The 18,517-nt window shown below is 32.4% G+C and overlaps 3 protein-coding genes across 3 annotated transcripts; 1 reads left to right on the forward strand and 2 right to left on the reverse strand.

Annotated features, from left to right (window-relative positions):
* The first annotated feature begins 5,955 nt into the window (after nucleotides 1-5,955).
* LOC132055918 (uncharacterized) lies at nucleotides 5,956-8,695 on the forward strand. The gene is made up of 5 exons (XM_059447941.1): nucleotides 5,956-6,438; nucleotides 6,556-6,605; nucleotides 7,084-7,207; nucleotides 7,303-7,401; nucleotides 7,944-8,695. Exons 1-5 carry the CDS (start codon nucleotides 6,270-6,272, stop codon nucleotides 8,561-8,563), a joined length of 1,062 nt encoding a protein of 353 aa, XP_059303924.1. The 5' UTR covers nucleotides 5,956-6,269; the 3' UTR covers nucleotides 8,564-8,695.
* Nucleotides 8,696-9,191: 496 nt separating this feature from the next.
* On the reverse strand, nucleotides 9,192-13,844 carry LOC132055919 (vacuolar protein sorting-associated protein 29). Its single transcript, XM_059447943.1, has 3 exons — nucleotides 13,589-13,844; nucleotides 10,619-10,756; nucleotides 9,192-9,859 (listed from the first exon to the last, which is right to left on the reverse strand). Exons 1-3 carry the CDS (start codon nucleotides 13,718-13,720, stop codon nucleotides 9,560-9,562), a joined length of 570 nt encoding a protein of 189 aa, XP_059303926.1. The 5' UTR covers nucleotides 13,721-13,844; the 3' UTR covers nucleotides 9,192-9,559.
* Nucleotides 13,845-17,136: 3,292 nt separating this feature from the next.
* On the reverse strand, nucleotides 17,137-18,144 carry LOC132058183 (transcription factor PRE3-like). Its single transcript, XM_059450737.1, has 2 exons — nucleotides 17,918-18,144; nucleotides 17,137-17,575 (listed from the first exon to the last, which is right to left on the reverse strand). Exons 1-2 carry the CDS (start codon nucleotides 18,050-18,052, stop codon nucleotides 17,426-17,428), a joined length of 285 nt encoding a protein of 94 aa, XP_059306720.1. The 5' UTR covers nucleotides 18,053-18,144; the 3' UTR covers nucleotides 17,137-17,425.
* Between the last annotated feature and the right edge of the window lie 373 nt (nucleotides 18,145-18,517).

An 18,517-nucleotide genomic window follows, 5' to 3' on the forward strand; every position in this document is an offset into this window, starting at 1 on the left:
ATACAGTTTGCTTCCCAACATTTGTTTCATGCAGACGTGTGAACGACTCAAAATTGTCTCAAATATCTCACTCATTTTTTCTCATTTAAATGACACTGTTATGGATACGTTTCTTGTGGACTCGGCAGAAAGTATTCTGGGTGCGAGATTGAAAATCAAGTAAGAAGTCCAATAAACCGCACAGGCAGCATCAATGGGTAAAATATTACTGGAATAATGCCCATGAATCTTGTCAAATCAGGAAGTACAGATGTGATGCAAGAATGCAGCTGGTGTATCGATGACATGGCCCAAACAGTTAGTTAGTTAGCTTTTCCGAAAAGTAGTTAGTCAGTTCCAAAAGTTAGTCACAAGTTTCATTAGTTAGTTATAGCTGTCACATGCAGTTAGATTCAATTGTAATTCAATTAGTTGGAGATTAGCTCATTCAACTGATTCATATATACCATGCAAAGTGTACAATTGATTCATTCATGATAATACAAAATATCTTCTCTCTCTCTTTACACATTTCTCTCAATTAGCTTCCTTCCGGATTAAATTCCCTGAGTTTGCAACTGCAGTTCTTCGAGTTAAACCTCCTAGATCTGTTAATTCCTTGTTACTTTGTGATTGCATTGCGATTGTGCATCAAGATGTTAAATGATATATATGACGCCAATAGAACGTTACTAAAGTTTAAACAGCCTAGAAAAGAGGGCAATGTTAGCTGTATTTATTTCTGTTGATCCTTTCCATTTTAATGTAATAGTGATGAATTTAGAAATATTTCTTCAAATTAATTGATATCGCTGTGAGATTAAACCGTACTTCGATACTACTATTCAACTTAGATATGGACAGCTGGGGACCAGGCTAGCCCATTTTGTAAAATCGTTTGTACTACAATATAGCTCAGTTCCTTCTACTGGAAAAAATTGTTCTTTTTTCTTCTTTTGGTTGGGGTTCCTATGAATTGTAGGGAAAGGTAAACGAGGAGAGACCCCTAGTTGAACTAGAACTAGCGCTTAAAATGATGCTTAATTTCTTTTGTGATCATAAAAATTTAATTATAGAAGACATTATACATCATAACGAAATATAATGTCTGGACTAAATGAGTTAAGGCACTGGAGTTATGTGAACTATTAAAAGTAGTCTTTAATTTGTCTTATACAAAAACTTCAACAAAAAACAAAGAAGGAACTGCCAGGTGGATTCCTTGTTCTGCTCTGTGTACATGTGGCTAAGCATAGGATGTCCAATATGGCTCATCAGGAACCTGCATTCACATAAAATTGGATTAAAGAGTAAATTCCCTTTCTCAAGTTGCATCTACTACTTAAATTGCAACTCCAATATCAGGAAAAAAAATTCGTCTTCTAACTCTTCTTTTTCTTCATTTTCCTTTATGATCTTTTTAATGTTTTATCTATCCTCGTATTATAGAGTTGCTCAACTTTAATCTGAACCAACCAAACTAAAAGTTGGCTTTTCGTCCGAATTGGCAATTGAAAGCAAAGTCTTGAAATTTTGAAAGTATTACATTGAAAGCATCTGTATAAGCCAAAAAGTCTCGGTGCTAGACTATCACAATATGGACTTTATTGGTAGTTCATATGTTTTCTATGTGAAGGCAGCATACTTATCTGAACGATTATTGAAGTAACACACTATACTTGTGTCGTCTGAAAGATATATGGGAAATAAATAAAGAAACAGATTAGGAAATATTAATATATTATAGATTAATATGGTGCCCTTGTCCGGATCAGCTTGCGCGCATCTCAATTATTCTATATATATCGGTAAATCTATCACGTATTAATAGTTAAAGTACAAGGTTTTATTTTTAGCCATTTGGACATCATTATATTGATATTTGAAACAAAAAAAGTATATGAAGTTGAGTTGAATTCAAATGGAGTAATGAAATTGCATAATGAAAAAAAAATTGTGGATTAACTAGTTAATAAATATTTTACTATTTTGTAGTATCTTACAAGTACAATTCCGGGGGAGGGAGGGGGGGGGGGGTGGGGGCGGAGATTGAATCAAATTGATTGCATAGCGCAAAATAGTCATAGCTCGTGCTCGGAATTAATCATAAGTCTCCTTTGAACAAACCGTGACTCAATTTTTGGGTTGGTAATCTTATTTTTCTGTAAATGTTCATTTCAAATCTCCGATATCTAAAAATTGTTTTTGATACATTGGAGGATACTGTAAATATTATTTGTGATATATAATACAGTTCCCTTCCCAACATTTGTTTCATATTACGACTCAAAATTGTCTCATCTGCTTATATATTTTTTTCTCATTTAAATGACTACTGTTATGGATACGTTTCTTGTGGACTCAGCAGAAAGTTTTTTTGATGAGAGTTTGAAAATCAAGAAAGAAGTCCAATAAACTACACAACAGTAGCATCAATGGCTAAAATATTGCTGGAATACTGCCTATGAATCTTGTCAAATTTAGGAAGTATAGATGTTAAATATGTATAATGTTTACATCCGAGAAATATTTCATAAAAAAATGTAAAATAATTAACAGGAATAAAGACCTCTTGCGATTAGTCCTTAATTTGTGGCTTCTAAATTAGCCAAACCATAATAAGAGAACTAACTTGAAATAACCCCTCCTTTAGGATTAAAAGTTTATTAATAGACTAATTTTTTCCTTAATAATTGTGTACTTTAAATTAAAACAATCAGTTCTAAAAATAAATAAATAAAATACTACAAAAGACTTTTTTTTTAAAATCAATATCGTCATCCAATTAGTCATTTTTGTATATACATGTTTGTTATGAAATTTGAGTTATTTATCTTAAAACCCTCTACCACATTTTTTTAAAATTTAATATCTTTTATTAATAATGTCTTTTATGATATATGATCATATATAAAACAATAATTTTGGGCCCTCAATTTTGGGGGGCCTAAGGCAATTGCCTTAGTTGCCTCCCCATTGAGCCGGCACTGATAATTAATACTATCACTGTGAAATTACATGTTTTATTTAAAAACTTATTTTTATATAAAAAATATAGTCCATTCATTCTCAATATTGTTTCAAACGGCTGCAAAAGTACTAGATATCGACATCAAAATTTGTTTGTTGATGTCTTCTTCACCATGCTAGCCCATTTTGAAAAGTTTGAGTTGTCATATTTTATACAAAATATGTTCTCAAAATTTGTTCCTTACTCCATACTAAAAAAATTCTTTTAGTTTCTGCGAAGTTTGGCTTTAGGCCCCTTAATTTTATTAGGACAACCTTTCTCCATTTTGGGTTGGGGCTGGAATACCTATGAATTGTAGAGAATATATGTAAGTATGAAACATTTTTTAATATAACTGTGAAATTACTTCAATACTAGTCCATTTTGAAAAGTTTGTTACTACAAAATAGCTCAGTTCCTTCTACTGAAAAAAATTGCTTCTTTCTTCATTTTGGGTTGGGGTACCTATGAATTGTAGAGAAAGGTAAGTTGAAACTATTTTTTTTTTTGGGGAACAAGTGAGGGGATTACACGGTGAAAATCGAACTCATTAATAAGACGAAAGTTCAGGTAGCCAACCAACTAAATTCTCAATATTAGCCAAGTTGAAACTATTAAATTGCAACTCTAATATCATAATTATCTTCGTCTTTATCTTTTCTTTTTCTATTTTTTCATTTTCCTTTATGTTCTTTTTTAGTGTTCTATTAATCCTCGTTAGTTTATAGAGTTGTTCGAACTTCAACATAGTAATTTGAAGCAACTAAGCTAAAAGTTGACTTTTCGTTCGAATTGGAAATAAAGCAAAGTCTTAGAGAAGTGAAAAAGGAGAAATGCAAGTTTGAGAACAAAGAATGGTGTTGATTGCAAAGCATGTGGGCGAGTTTTGAAAATTAAAAGTATCAGTACATTGAAAGCAATATTAGTATGAGCCAAAAAGTCTTGAAGCTAGACCGATCACCTATGTGTTATTGACTTATTGGTAGTTCATATGTTTTTTATGTGAAGGCACATATTTATTTGAACGGTTGAAGTAACATAAGATACTTGTGTAGTACTCTAGAGAATTACTTATGGGAAATAAATAAACATACTTATGTGTAAGAGGAGAATTGAGTGAAACACAGGAATCATGATAGAACTAATATGTGTAATACTTAATTTGTATCTTAAAATAAGTGTAATGTCCTTATTTTTTTAATTTTTTACGGCGGTGGTGTCTGGTCAATTTGAGCGCACCTCAACTATTTCACCAGATAGCCTATTTTTCTCCTAGGAACTGTAAATTCTAACAATTATTTTCCATTCCCATCATATGAACGAACGGCTACTTCAATTTAACGCTTTAAATGTAGTTATCTTTTGATCAATTTTCATTTCAATTTTTTTATAGAGAAATAAGAGAAATCTTATGGACAACTGAGATTTGTTTAAGTGATGGTTGAGTACTTTTACAACCGATCATTAAATTGAAGTTTTCATTCATGTGACAGACAAGTGAAAACTCTATTGTTCCTCTTGTATGAGATAATAAGGTGAGAAAAAATATTAAAAAGATGAAAGGACCATTTGAACTTTGAAGTATGGAATAGTAAATCACGTACATTGTTTGATTTTCAGCCATGTGGACATCATTTGATTGAAATTTGAAAATACAAAAAAGTATATGAAGTTGCTTTAAATCAAAATAATGAAATAACACAATGAAAAAAAATAGTGTGATAACTAATTAGTGAAACTACTACTATTTTGTATCTTGCAAGTATAATATTCTAGTTGCATGCACTAGCCTTCACTTATCCATTCTCATATCGACGGGCGATTTGCAGGATTGTCCTTTGCTGGGGTGGTCTTTAATTTTGTCCCTCAAATTAGGGGTCTTTAATTTTTGTCCTTCCCTACAAGCCTCTTGGTTCCAGGTTTGAATCCCCGCTTAGTCAAACATTAAAAAAAAAAAATCTCTAGGCATAAGTTGAGATTCGTAGGGCATATGCCTTAAGGTGTAAGTTGGGTTTCAAACTTTGCCTTAAGACCAAAAAAAAAAAAAAAGTTGCTAGAATTTTGCAAACCCTCTGCCTTAAGGCTTAATTTTGGGTAAAAGTTTGCCTTAAGGCATAAGTTGGTGCAAATTTCAACTTATGGCTTGCGAATTTTATTTTTTCTACTGAGCCTGGATTCGAACTCAGGATCTCTGAGTGTTAAGCGAAGGGCAAATATTAGAGACCACCAATTTGAGGGGCAAAAATTAAAGTCCACCCCAAAAGAAGGGCAATCCGCTCAAAAAAATGCATATTGACTTCTCTCCCACATTTTGGAAAAAAAATTTAAAAGAGGAAAAAATCAAATTGCATAGTGCAAAGAAGTCAAAGCTCGTGTTTGGAATTAATCACAAGTCTCCTTTCAATAAATTGAACACTATACTAGAAAAGAGCTGTTTATCAACTATTTCCATTTCCCGGCAGTTGAACAAACCGTGACTCATTTTATGGCTCGGCAATCTTATCTTTCTGTAAATTTTCATTTCAAATCTCCGATATCTGACAAGAAACTAGATGAAATGAATAATTATAGGATTGAGTAGTAGAACCGTAGATAATTAGTGGAGAATTTGTTAATTCTTAGTAAAATTAGAATTGAGATGTTGATTTATTAGAGAGTACTTCTTCCGTTCCAATTTATGTAGAATCTCTTTAAGTCTGTCTTAATAAAAGATCACTTTTTTATATTTAGAAAAATCTAATTTTAAAATTTTCATTTTTTCTTTAATGAGATGATTATAGGTTTATTTATATGTGTATATATAAGACTTATTTTTTATCACATATTTTTTTTTTTTTAACTTCATGTAAATTAAATAATGCTACATAAATTGGGAATTGGAAGCATTTCTTTTTTTTTTTTTTTTTTTCCATACCCGACTATATATTGTTGGACATTACGATATGTGGATTTTACTTTCACTTAAAAGAAAAGAGCAAGTTAGAAAAACTGTACATATTTTCGGCTATTTTTAGCTAACAATTACATTTATTGATGGCGAATCTCGAGAATATGGCATCATACTTGATCTAAAGTTCTAATACGTCTTTACTTTCTCAGTTTGAAATATTTGTCTTTATCCACTATTCCAAATCATTCCTTATCAACATCTCTTATCTGAATTACCTAATCTTAATTTTTTTAGTATATACCATATTTGTCATTTAACATGATCCAAAACCTCACTTATTTATAAACTCCCAGCTATAGTAAGTTACCAACGTTTTATCCTCTTTCAACAATGGCCAAAACGTCTCTTTATTGTTTTGCTTTTGTCATTCTTTTTATTGGAAATTCCTGTAGAGCAAATGAAGAAATAAAAGTGTATGAATTGAAGAAGGGTGATTTTTCTGTGAAGATCACAAATTATGGTGCAACAGTTCTTTCTGTTATACTCCCTGATAAACATGGTTTAGCTTCTTTCTCTCTTCTTTGTTTCTTAATCTCTAATTACATTTTTATCTACTGTCAATTTCATATCTTTAATTGCTTCTTCTAACACTCTAACATTTTCACTCCTTTTTAAGGAAAATTGGATGATGTTGTTCTGGGTTACTATTCCATTGATGACTACAAGGTTAGTTTCTCTGATTCTCTTTTTCAAAGACGGATTCAGGATTTGAAGTTTATGGGTTTGTACAACGACAATGAATTAATTTACAGGGTTCACAATCAAATTTTTATAAATATTTACTGAACTAAATATATTGGATTTGGAAAAAAGTTACTGCATTCGCGTGAACCCGTATAGTACTCTATGGATCTGCTATTGCCCTTTTTGTAAATTAACTTGAATAGTTGTTAATGAAAGAGTAGCTGACATATCACATGCGTATATCACATGTATAATTAGTGTATAATATAATATACTGGCTAGTGGCTGGAGATATTTTTTGCCAAGTGGCTAAATGTGTAACTTCCCAAAAAGAATATGGGTTATACGTCATCTTCATGATGAGGATAAATTCATCTGTTTATTTCTCCTCATATTTTGTAAAAGATCTGGAATTTTTGTGTCTTGGGTTCCTAATTATAAGTTACTAATGTATGTATAGAACGATACTACATATTTTGGTGGCCTGATTGGGCGCGTAGCTAATCGGATTGGAGGAGCAAAATTTGAGTTGAATGGTGTGGAATACAAATTACCTGCTAATGATCATGGAAACACACTCCATGGTATTTATAATTTTTCATCTTTTTTTGTTGTTAAAGCTTTCAATTTTAATAACTTTTAACATTTGATTAACATGTTGAAAATCGTTCTAATTCAGGGGGTAGCAGAGGATTCAATAATGTAATTTGGACTATGGAATCTTTTCAGGAAGATAGTCATCTTACTCTTACCTACAATAGCTTTGATGGTGAACAAGGTATACATATTTAATTGTCCTCCTTTTTATTTCATTTAACGAACGACAAGGCATTACAAAAATACCATTAAATTTCAAAGTATCACGGTCTATTTCAAAAATTTCACGTCTAAGCATATTTTCACAGTAACATCACTATAACTGACTTGCCAAATTTTGACCGGCATTACTTTCAATTGGTGAAAGACTCACACATACTTGAAGGGTATGACTTCAAGTGATGGATTCGATAGAACGGCCAACCACTTGCAATTTTTGCAAGAGATGAAATCCAAAAGACCATTACTAACGTGTCGTAGATTGGCCCTAGTACGTGATAGGCCAGATGAGAAGAAATTAAATTAATAGATTGTGCGGTAGATAAAGATATAACTGATGTCCCTGGCAACTGCTGATGTTGTTTTATCTGCCATTTAAAAAGTAAAAGATTCTCATTGTTATAGCTTGATGTGAAAGACATCTATTATTCAAATCATCCTCTTTGCTACTGACTATTTATTTTCTAGCTAGACAAATTTTGATATTCAAATGTTGTGAAACAGGATTTCCTGGTGACCTATCTGTCAAGGTGACATACATGTTCATTGGGACGAACAGGTTAGCCTTAGACATGCAAGCGAAGCCACTAAACAAAGCCACACCAGTGAATTTAGCATCACACACATACTGGAATCTTGGTGGAGCCACCAGCGGCAATATTTTCTCCCATACTATTCAGATTTTCGGGTCCAAGATTACTCCTGTTGATGATAAGCTCATCCCCACAGGAAAAATTACTCCTGTTAAAGGAACAGCTTATGATTTCCTCGAGCCACGGACGATAGGGAGCAAGTTCAATGAAATCCCAGGTGGATATGATATCAACTATGTGTTGGATAATACTGGAGGCAAGCATTTGCATAGGGCGGCAATTGTTCACGATAGCAAATCGGGTAGAAAGATGGAATTGTGGACTAATAAACCTGGTGTGCAGTTTTACACAAGTAATATGTTGGAAAATGCAAAGGGAAAAGGCGGATTTGTTTACTCAAAATATGCTGCACTTTGTTTGGAGACACAAGGATTCCCAGATTCTGTTAATCATCCCAATTTTCCTTCTCAGATTGTGAATCCAGGGGAAACTTATAAGCACATTATGGTTTATAGGTTCACTGCCTCATAGAAACTTTTAGATTTTTCTTGGTCATAGTACAGTTGAGTAGACCTTTCTTGTTAAGTATTACTTGCATTTATATCGGAGTAACTTATTTTTATGCTGATTTTAATAATAAAAGGTAGTAGCTCTTAGTTATCATTTTGATCTCATACGTCACTGATTATTTCTAGTTTTCAACTGGATGTACTTAATGCCTTGCTTTTGTTGGATTGCTGTTGATGTTAATGATATGCCATTTTGAATTCTTGTAAGCAAATTACCAAGTCATGAAAACATTCATTCTCTATGAAGTACATAAATCTTGCTTTTAAAGGATCTAGTTAATAAAATTCACAATTTAATCTCTAAATCGAGATTCATATTCAGCATACACGTAGATGTATATGAAGCTCTTCATAAAGCAAATAACCTTAACCAAAAAATGGTGCCTCATCACATTTATGCAAGTTGTAGGTTTCTACTTTCCTATAGTTGCGAAAGCCACAATCAGTCTATCAACTTGCGAACAGATAAATATAAAATAAGGGAATTTAGGAGATCAATAAACCGTGAAGGCTTTAAACAACATTTTTTTTTTTCTTTTTCGAGAAGACTTTTTTTATGAAGTACGACTGAATAAATTTCATTGATGGCATCAAGAAAATGCAAAGTATAATAGCAAAAGCATGCAGAATTACAAAAGATGTGGCTCCATAACATACTAGCTATAGTTCCAGGGAGCTAGCAAAATCCAAAAGGGCTCAGGGGAATTTACACGGGAGAGTTTGCACCAGCTATAGAGAAGAAAAACAAACACTTTTAAGACTTTTTCCAATTAAACAACTGAATTTTTAAATGCATACCAACTCAAGTAACTGGACATAAACCTGAATAATCAGAAGCAACTGGAAATAAAGAACAAAGACAGCAAAAAAAGCGGTGAAAACAAGCAAACAAAGGTATATAATGTCTTCCGACTCTTTAGGATTCCAGTAAAATCAGCTGAGTTACAAGTTCTGCTATTCAATTAGCATTTTGTGTTGTTGTCTTCTTGAAATCAATCTTGTCAACTTTGACTTCTCCATCAATGAGTTCATAAACATAGACCACAACACGCAGGGCGTCGATGTCCATGAGAACAAAGCTCGGGTTGACATCATATGTGATGCTACTGTAGGCACCAGTAGCAGATCCTGGATTTATAACAACCCCAGCTTCATGTTTGTATGCTGTGAACTGATGGGTGTGGCCAGTCACAAGTATGTCTACATCTAATTGCCTTTGAAGCATGGCTAATGAGTCCAAGTCACCCCATGGAATAACCTGGTCGACAAGAAAACAAGTGGAAGACACCATTATTAATAAGAGAAAGAGCTGCATGCTTGAGTAAGCATATTTCTCAAATAATTACTTCAGTTTAGAGTGCTGAAAATTTCGAAGCGAGCGAATATTCTAAAAAAATTGTATGCAAAAGCTTTTAAGACAAACAAAAGCAGGAGATAGTGGGTTAAAAAAGTGGGGAAGTTGAGTACAGAGACCAAAATAGAGTTCAAATTTTGGCCCTAATATTCTTTTTATTTAGTTGCAGAAATATTGGACCGACATGGTACTACCCCTTGAGGAAAGACCAAAAATAAATACAGCAGGGCTTTTTCGGCAGTATAAGTAAATGCATCGAAATCACGCAAATGCAACAAAACATTTTTTTTTCTCTGAAGGCAACAGAACTTCAATCTCATGCTAAGCAAGAATGTCATTGCAAGTATATTAACTCTCTTTACAATAACATACTAACAAAAGTTCATAAGCAAGATGAATAGGTAAATTTAGTGTGAGCACTTATACATAGAACGAGGCAGATATAAGAAGCTGCAGCCAAGACAAGCATAAATATGCACAAAGATAGGGCAGAGTGCATGTTGATACATATTTATCTGCTACATGCATATAACTAAGCAAAGAGTACTTAGATGTTAGATTTAGCCCTAACAAGAATTCAAATCACCTGAATACCCCAAATATTTTACCACATCCGCTTAAAGCAGGACAGCAAGAGTAGCAAAATAAAATAGTGAATCAGACCTGGTGGCCATGGCATAATCCAAGCTTAAATTGACCGATTGTTAGTGTCTTGGTCTCAGGGTAACGTGAGTCCTCGTCATACTCGCCTCTAGTAATATGCAAGTCAGGACAAAGAGTCTTTAAGTAATCATGAACCTCCTGCACATATAATTTGCATGAGGTAGTCAATACATTTTCATAAAGAACCTACACAAAACTTGGATGCTAAAAGATATCATAAATGTCCACACCAAATGAAGTATGTAAGTGGGAGTGAAAAAACAAAATGAATTTGTTGAGGAAAATATATCACACAAATTGTAGGGATGGTTATTCCTAGAAGTTGATCAGAACAACTTAGAAGCACAATGTGTAATTAGAGCAAACTTGTGGAAGTAGCCTACAGATAAGACAGCACTGATGGAGTAAATGCAGTTGAATTTTCTAAATAAACCAGGGAGCAAGGTCTTCATTCTATAATTGACATGGTTTACCGAAAAATGTCCGTCAAATGACTAATTACTCCAAATATAGCATTACACTGATTGTCAAACTTTTTATTTCAGATTCCAAGAAAGTATAAACAATCATAACCTCATCTCATAACACAGAACTGACTATTAGCATCTCCAAATTTTCTCCCCAGGTGCACAGGATAGAACAGTGTTGTCAAAGGCGTGGTTTCAAGCATGCTTAAACAATGAAGCTAGGCACGCCGCAGATTGTGCGCTTCGCGTCGCTTAACCAGCACTTCAGTGGAGACACCAAGGCTTCAAGATGTGGATCGTAAGAAAAACTATCCCAGCTACTGTCTTTTAAATCTTTATAGAAACGACTTTTGAATAAATAAAGGAGGACTAATCCATGAGCTTTGTCTTGAAAAAGGAAACACTTAAAATAAATATAGTCGGCAAAACTCTATGTCAATTCTTAAGCAAATTAAGGATGAACATTATAATTTTGAACAGTGACATTGAAAAAGTGAGTTTAAACAACTATCTACAAATAGCACCTCACTTAAACAAATTTTTGGAACAAATGATTTTATATACAAATGATAGGCACATCAGTAGGTAACTTACAAAGGCAAATAACCAAATAATAATCATGAAGAGGTAATAAGACGTCTGATCTTTCTACACCTGATATAGTTGGTAGCATATAAGTGGGAAATATTGGCTTATCCTATGTTGCTCCGGCTTTTCAAAAATGTTGATGGATGCTTGTCGGATCGTCCAAAAGTAGTGCATTTTGGAGGATCCAACACGGATGTGGTAGGATATTTGGAGAACCTGGGCGACATAGGGACTATCCACCATGAATTCTTCAAGTTTATTGATAGTTACTACCATGAATTCTTTCATTTCCTATGGACATGAAATCTGAATTCATTGCCTTAGGCGAGACGTGACATCACATTATGTTTTCTGCACTGCTTGCTTCAGTATCTAAAGCCATTCACAACAATCTTATATGCTTTCTTCCATGAGAGTTCTCAAGACACATCCATCTCTAGCTATTAACCCACCCATCATTCCCTTTCAGTTTTTCACAACTTCAAAACTTTCTGTTATTTAGAAGACCATTTATTACTCAATCTGAATACTTCGCTGGAAAAGAAATCAAACAACTTCTGGGTGGAAGACTCACTTATCAGTAGTGTTCTTGATAGTATACCAACCTACCTCATGTCCTTATTCCCCATTCTCAAGAAGGTGCTAGATAAGCTGGACAAGATCAGGAGAAATTTTCTATGGGAAGGGAATAAGAACACTCAGAAATTTCATTTGGTAAAATGGGACAAAGTATAGCTCCCAAAGTACAATGGAGGCCTAGGAGTCAATGATCTGGCAATTCATAACAATTCCTTACTCATGAAATGGCTTTGGAGGTTTGGCTCAGATGATGGAAGTCTCTGGAAGAAGGTGACCATAGCTAAACATGGTAAAAAGGACAACTGGAGCTCCAATGCTGTACTTTTACCTTATGGAGTTGGACCATGGCAGTATATCAGTAAGCTGGGTTCTGAGTTTTCTCATGGAATCCACTTCAAACCTGGTGATGGTGTTCATATTAAGTTTTGGAAGGATAGATGGCTCAACAATACATCTCTCATGGAGGAATATCCCAGCCTCTTCAACATTGCCAGAGATAAGGATTCCTCAATTGCTCAAAACAGGATCAACAACAGTTGGGATGTGCATTTCAGAAGGTTTGTACAGGATTGGGAACTTGGGAGTTTGATGGAAATGTTAGCAAAGGTGGAAGGTCACAACATTGATGAAAGAGCACCAGACAAGTTGAGATGGGGAAACAAAGGCACATTCACAGTGAAAGAATGCTATAGGCAACTATGTTCTCATAATCAATTGCCTGATATATGACCATGGAAGCTAGTATGGAAGACTAAACTGCCTATGAAGATTAAATGTTTCAGCTGGGTTATATTAAAGAATGCATGTCTTATTCTGGATAACCACCTCTTTCTGCATTGCCTATTAGCTTATGACCTTTGGAACATGTATTTTTCAGTTAAGCTGGGTGATGCCACAAAGTTTGAGAGAAGCCCACATGTCTTGGATTTTATGGATAGTTGATGAGACCATCAGAAAGGTCTGGAATATGATTTTTTGGTGTATTTGGACTGATATTAGAAAAGAATATATAACATTAAACATCTGATATATAAAATGTATCTCGGTAGCACAAAGCCGAATTTGGTTAACCTTCCAGGGAGTCCCAAAAAAAAAAAAAGAAAAAAAAGCCATCCTAGGGTTTTAGTTTCTTTCAAAGGAAAATCTCACTCTAGTATTTAAGCCGCCCAATCTCTTCAGCAAAGTTGAATTAGAAGATGGGCAAACAAAAATTAACCCATTAAGTATAGGAAAAAATTATAATACATGTAACAACAACAATAATTTATACCAATTAGTTTTAATGCGATCAAGTAATACTAATGTTGATTAATACAAAGTGAAGAAAAGGACTCACTTTAATACAGAGATTACCAGTACAGATGACATGTTGGATCTTTCCAGGAACAAGCATAGACTTAAACTTTGCTGGAAGATCAGCTGCCCTATGTGGAATATGAAGATCCCCCAATGCTAATACCAGCACCATCTTCCTCCTCCTTCTAAATTCGAATAGATCACTAACACTTAAATTAAAATCAAACCATTTTGTTATTTAATCGCCCATTAAACCCTTTCTCTCGTCGACACTCCAACACCGGTTTGATCGCTGAAAAACAAGGAGATACGACGTCGTGGGTGCCCTTTTTGGTATTTCTTCTACTTCACTTGAATCGCACGTGACCTGAGGAAGTGTTTTTTTTTTTTTTGGGAAAAATAACACTACACGTCTATTTAGAGAAAATATTTATCTGAAATGGCCCAAATTTCTAATTTTATACATTATTATATATTTTTATATAAGGTTGATACGTTGTCTACGGTAAGTGTATAATGTTATATGTCGTGTGTATAAAGACTGTTGTGAAAAAAAAAGAGTTGATTATGCAAATATAAATTAAAAATATGGCTACGTAGATGTAATATTTTACGCTGGATTATATTTTATTGAAATTATCTCCTTTTTTTGTGCTTGGATTTATTTTAGGGTAAATTGCATTAAATCCCCTATAAATGAATTGATCACGGATAGGCTCCTCATAATCTGAAACCGAGCAATTAATACCCCTAAAATCTATAGTTACTTAGCACCATCAATAATGGAAAGTGGACTAGAAAAACTAAATTACCCCTAAAAGTTTTTGAAACTACAAAAATAAAGTGAAACTGATGAATATAAGAAGTGAATTTTAAGAATAGATATTTTCTTAAATTAAAAGAAAAGAAATATCCCCAAGAAATAAAATTTCTGTTTCAAATTTCTGCAAATGATACTGTCTAAAATCAGCTTATCTTGAGAAAAGTTTTCATTAACGTGCTTTCAAAAATAATTTTTTAAGAGCATAAGTTTGTATTTGACTAATAAATCATTCGACAAGTGTTTTTGTTAGTAATTTGTGTTTGACCAATATTTTTAAAAAATATTTTTAACTGTCATAGTAACAAAAGGGATTCGTATAAAATGTCACCTATTTTCCATTAGTAAGGTGGCTCACAAAAAAAAATGGAAAAATTACGTTTTATTTTTATTTAAAATATTTAAGCAACGTAGTTAATATTTTGTGTCTAAACACCCGATTTTCATATTGTGTATAAACACCTTTTATACACAATTATACACTTTATACAAATTTGATACATTATATATAACGCTTTCCTTCCGGGTATAATGTTGTATAATATTTTAAATGTGGAATGATATTGTATATTGGGCTACATGGCGTAAAAAGCTGTATATTTTTAAAAATTTACCAAAATCAATGCTATTTGTTTAGAATTAATAATATTATAATAGTGCAAGGGTGCTAATGAAGTGGTTAATTTGAAGTTGTAAGGGACGTATCTGCGGCTGAGTCATTGTTCTTTTTCCTTCCGGAAATAGTGCGCCTCTCTACCACCCAATGGAGGGGTAAAGTCTTACACTCTATCCTTAATTTTCAGATATCCCAGTTTATGAGATTATATTGAGTATGTTGTTATTGTTATCGTTATTGTTTTTTTACCATCTGAGCAGCCTCAGTTTTATTATTCACACAAAGCTTCGAGTCTGGGGGTACTTAATTTCGCAGGGACTCTAGTCTAAGCTCTGTTCTCAGTTACTGTAGTATTCTTTTACGAGCGTATCATTTGCCCTCAGGAAGTTTCATTCTCCATTTCAGCTTTCAGTTAATTTTTTGTCCAGTGAAAGATAAATTTAATTACTTTTATGGTCAATCTCATGAGTGGTATGCAAACTAATGAATTATTATTACACAACAAGAATGCCTACACTAAATTTCATATTACTATATAAGTTAATATTTTTGTAATCTCACATCCTCATATATAAGTTGCTCCTTTCTTCTTTTATTGATTTTTCTCTCATTCATATTTTCATTTTTTGCTCTCATTCATTTTTTTTTAAATTTTTTTTTGAGACCACTCCACCTGGATTTATTTTATCTTTTACCGCTAATTGAAGTTTTTATGACTTTGTGAATTCTCAAACATTTTGGTAAATTTTGAGAATTTTAGGAACTTTTTTTATGCCACTAAAAATAATGATGTTATGGAAAAGATTATATTGGCCCCACAAAGCGTACTCATATATATTTGAGTCTTTTGAGGAAATATTATTAAACTTGTTTTAAAATATATTTTTCCTTAATAATTTATTATAGACACGTAAAGAATTATCCTGTCATTCAAATTCTATCTTAAAATATGCTTAATGACTGAATTAAAATATCATTCTTATAATACTATTTAGTATTTGTTGATGTTGTTTACTAATTATCATTTGCTATTTTTAATTTTTATTCATCTGGTTAAATGTAAAGTTGTTTTATTTTCTCCTGTAATTTTGTGTCGTACATCCTGGCAAAATAAGTAATTAACAAAGATTTCACTTAAGGTAAAATTATGTTTTAAATTTAAAGTAATAAATACATATAAACTTATGTTAATGTTAAATAGTTTTAAAATGTAAATTATAGTCCTTTCGTTTTAATCAAAAAATGAACTTCGAAGTACAATAATAATTAATCAAATTTTACATGTGCACACCAATGTATTATGTGTTGTTTTGTCCACATAAAACTTATCTAATATTGTTAAAAAAACTCTCTCTTCCATAAATAGTAAAAATAAGTTAAAACCAATAAAAATATTCCAGATGTTTTTTTATATCCTTTGATCTTCATATTCCTTTGACAACAAATGAATAAACAAAATTATTAATATAATAAACATATGAAAATGTCAATTAAGGTGAAGTATATAATTTTTTTTTTCCTTTCTAACTAGTAATCAAAAGATTTATAAATGATCACAAAATGCAAATATAAAAAAAATTAGAAGAAGTTATATCTATTATTTGATTTTTTTTTTTTTTTTTTAAAGAATCTAATACAACACATCATCAGAAAAATGCACTTGATTTTGCTGACGTGATTGTTCAAAAGACACACTTTCATATACGTTTTGTACTTTGAAATTTTAAAGTCTTTTAACGTATTATCAAAAAATAAGTTAATGTTCAATTCAAGAATCAAAAATAATATAACATATGAAAAGCTCAATTTGGATATATCATCGGTTCAAAAGATTTAAAAAATATAAATTAAAAAATTTTTTATTTTTTTAAAAAGAATCACAAATTAAATTTTTAATTTTTGTACTTTGAAATTTTAAAGTCTTTTTAACGTATCAAATTAATGTTACAAAAATAAAGAAGCAAGAGCAGAAAAAATTTAAAAAATATCCACAAATTAAATTTTTAATGTCGGTTTGGACCTAGGCTTAGCACGGGTCAAATGACACTAATATATATATATATATAAAACGAAAAGTACAGCTAACTGGTAATATGAATTCCGGCTGCCGAATTTCAATTCCCCGTATAAATATGTATATTTATACAAATCACAACACATTCAATTACCCATAAGACCCAAAACCTAAAACAACATCATTTGAATATTAGAGACGATGAGAATCAAAATGCTCTCCTTTTTATTGCACACAAGTTTCACTGAACAAAGACCTCATCAGAAACTTGATGAGGAATTCCTAGTAGTCAACAAAATTAATTAGGAGAGAGCGTAATAGAAGGAAAACCCTAGAAGCAAAATTTGAAAACGCAAAAAAAAAAAAAAAAAAAAAAAAAAAAAAAAAAAAAAACTATTAAGGAAGCAGAAAAAAGGACGGTCTGTTTCTATTGCATAAGCAGGCTTCTAACAAGTGCAGCTTGGGCGGAGTCAGAATTGGCTAAGAGTTCAGACAAGCGCTCACTAAGATCATCAACTTCTCTGTGCAACCCTCTTATGTAGTTGCATGTGTCTTGCAGCACTCTTGTTGCTGAAACCTGCACCCATTACGAAAAAAATAATTAAGTAATTCATAAACTATTGTATATTTTTATTAAACAAATTGTACTGTACATGTAATATTATGTATTTAGAGTCAACCTGCAAGCTTAGTGAGTTCAACGAATCAAGGGACAAAAGGAATCCATATAGTATTTGGTTAAAATCTAAAGTCCTTCAAACCTAGGAAAGGTCGTTGGGACCACTGGGACTTTATAATTTCTTTCTGATGTACGAGGATTAGTATAGGCGATCTTAAAGATCAGCACGTACTTGGTTAATTCATCTTCCTTCTTTATACATATAGACACCATTATAAAAGAAAAAAAGTTAAAATGTACCTTGTCAGAGGACCTATTAGGAAGGTCAGGAAGAAGGTCTTGCAACTTGGAAACAAGATCATTAATCTGGTCCTCAGATATAGTCCTTGAAGAACCTCCTGAATGTCTTGAGCGTGATGACCTTCTGCTAGACATTTTTTTAATATATATGTTTGATCTAAGTTTGAGCACTCTTGTTGAGTGTGCAATCTGGAGAAGGGAGAAACAAGTTATGGAGATCAAGTGAAAAAATTAACTGATGATTTGAATAAGATAAAAGAGGAATTAAAGAAAGAGAAGACTAGTGCATAACAAGTAGTGGAGAAAACAATTGCATGGGAGAAAGAAGTGGGCTTACGTTGTCTTTAAATAGGATTTTTAGGAGAGTGAGAAGTAGCAGCATAAGTGTTTGGAGAGCAATATCTTATTCTTAGCGATGAAGCTAGGATTTTCACTAAAAGCTTAATTATACATAAACATTATTAGTACAAAAACAATTATACTATTAAAATCAAATGTACCTTTTATAGCAGTTCTTGCTCTATTTTCAAGATTACAGATTTCACTTCAAAATATTTTATCTATATAGATATCATTTAGGTGACACCTGATAATGTAAAA

This window comes from Lycium ferocissimum, chromosome 5 (genome assembly GCF_029784015.1).
Source record: "Lycium ferocissimum isolate CSIRO_LF1 chromosome 5, AGI_CSIRO_Lferr_CH_V1, whole genome shotgun sequence".
NCBI classification, from domain to species: Eukaryota; Viridiplantae; Streptophyta; class Magnoliopsida; order Solanales; family Solanaceae; genus Lycium; species Lycium ferocissimum.

What these genes read in the sequence shown, in the direction of transcription:
- LOC132055919 (XM_059447943.1), bottom strand. Translation starts at nt 13,720, where the DNA reads ATGGTGCTGGTATTAGCATTGGGGGATCTTCATATTCCACATAGGGCA. An exon ending in CTGGTAATCTCTGTATTAAA is followed by an intron (nt 10,757 to 13,588) that starts GTGAGTCCTTTT and finishes TTATATGTGCAG; the next exon opens with GAGGTTCATGATTACTTAAA. An exon ending in GATTATGCCATGGCCACCAG is followed by an intron (nt 9,860 to 10,618) that starts GTCTGATTCACT and finishes CTTGTCGACCAG; the next exon opens with GTTATTCCATGGGGTGACTT.
- LOC132058183 (XM_059450737.1), bottom strand. Translation starts at nt 18,052, where the DNA reads ATGTCTAGCAGAAGGTCATCACGCTCAAGACATTCAGGAGGTTCTTCA. An exon ending in CTAATAGGTCCTCTGACAAG is followed by an intron (nt 17,576 to 17,917) that starts GTACATTTTAAC and finishes TAATGGGTGCAG; the next exon opens with GTTTCAGCAACAAGAGTGCT.
- LOC132055918 (XM_059447941.1), top strand. Translation starts at nt 6,270, where the DNA reads ATGGCCAAAACGTCTCTTTATTGTTTTGCTTTTGTCATTCTTTTTATT. An exon ending in TCATGGAAACACACTCCATG is followed by an intron (nt 7,208 to 7,302) that starts GTATTTATAATT and finishes GTTCTAATTCAG; the next exon opens with GGGGTAGCAGAGGATTCAAT. An exon ending in TAGCTTTGATGGTGAACAAG is followed by an intron (nt 7,402 to 7,943) that starts GTATACATATTT and finishes GTTGTGAAACAG; the next exon opens with GATTTCCTGGTGACCTATCT.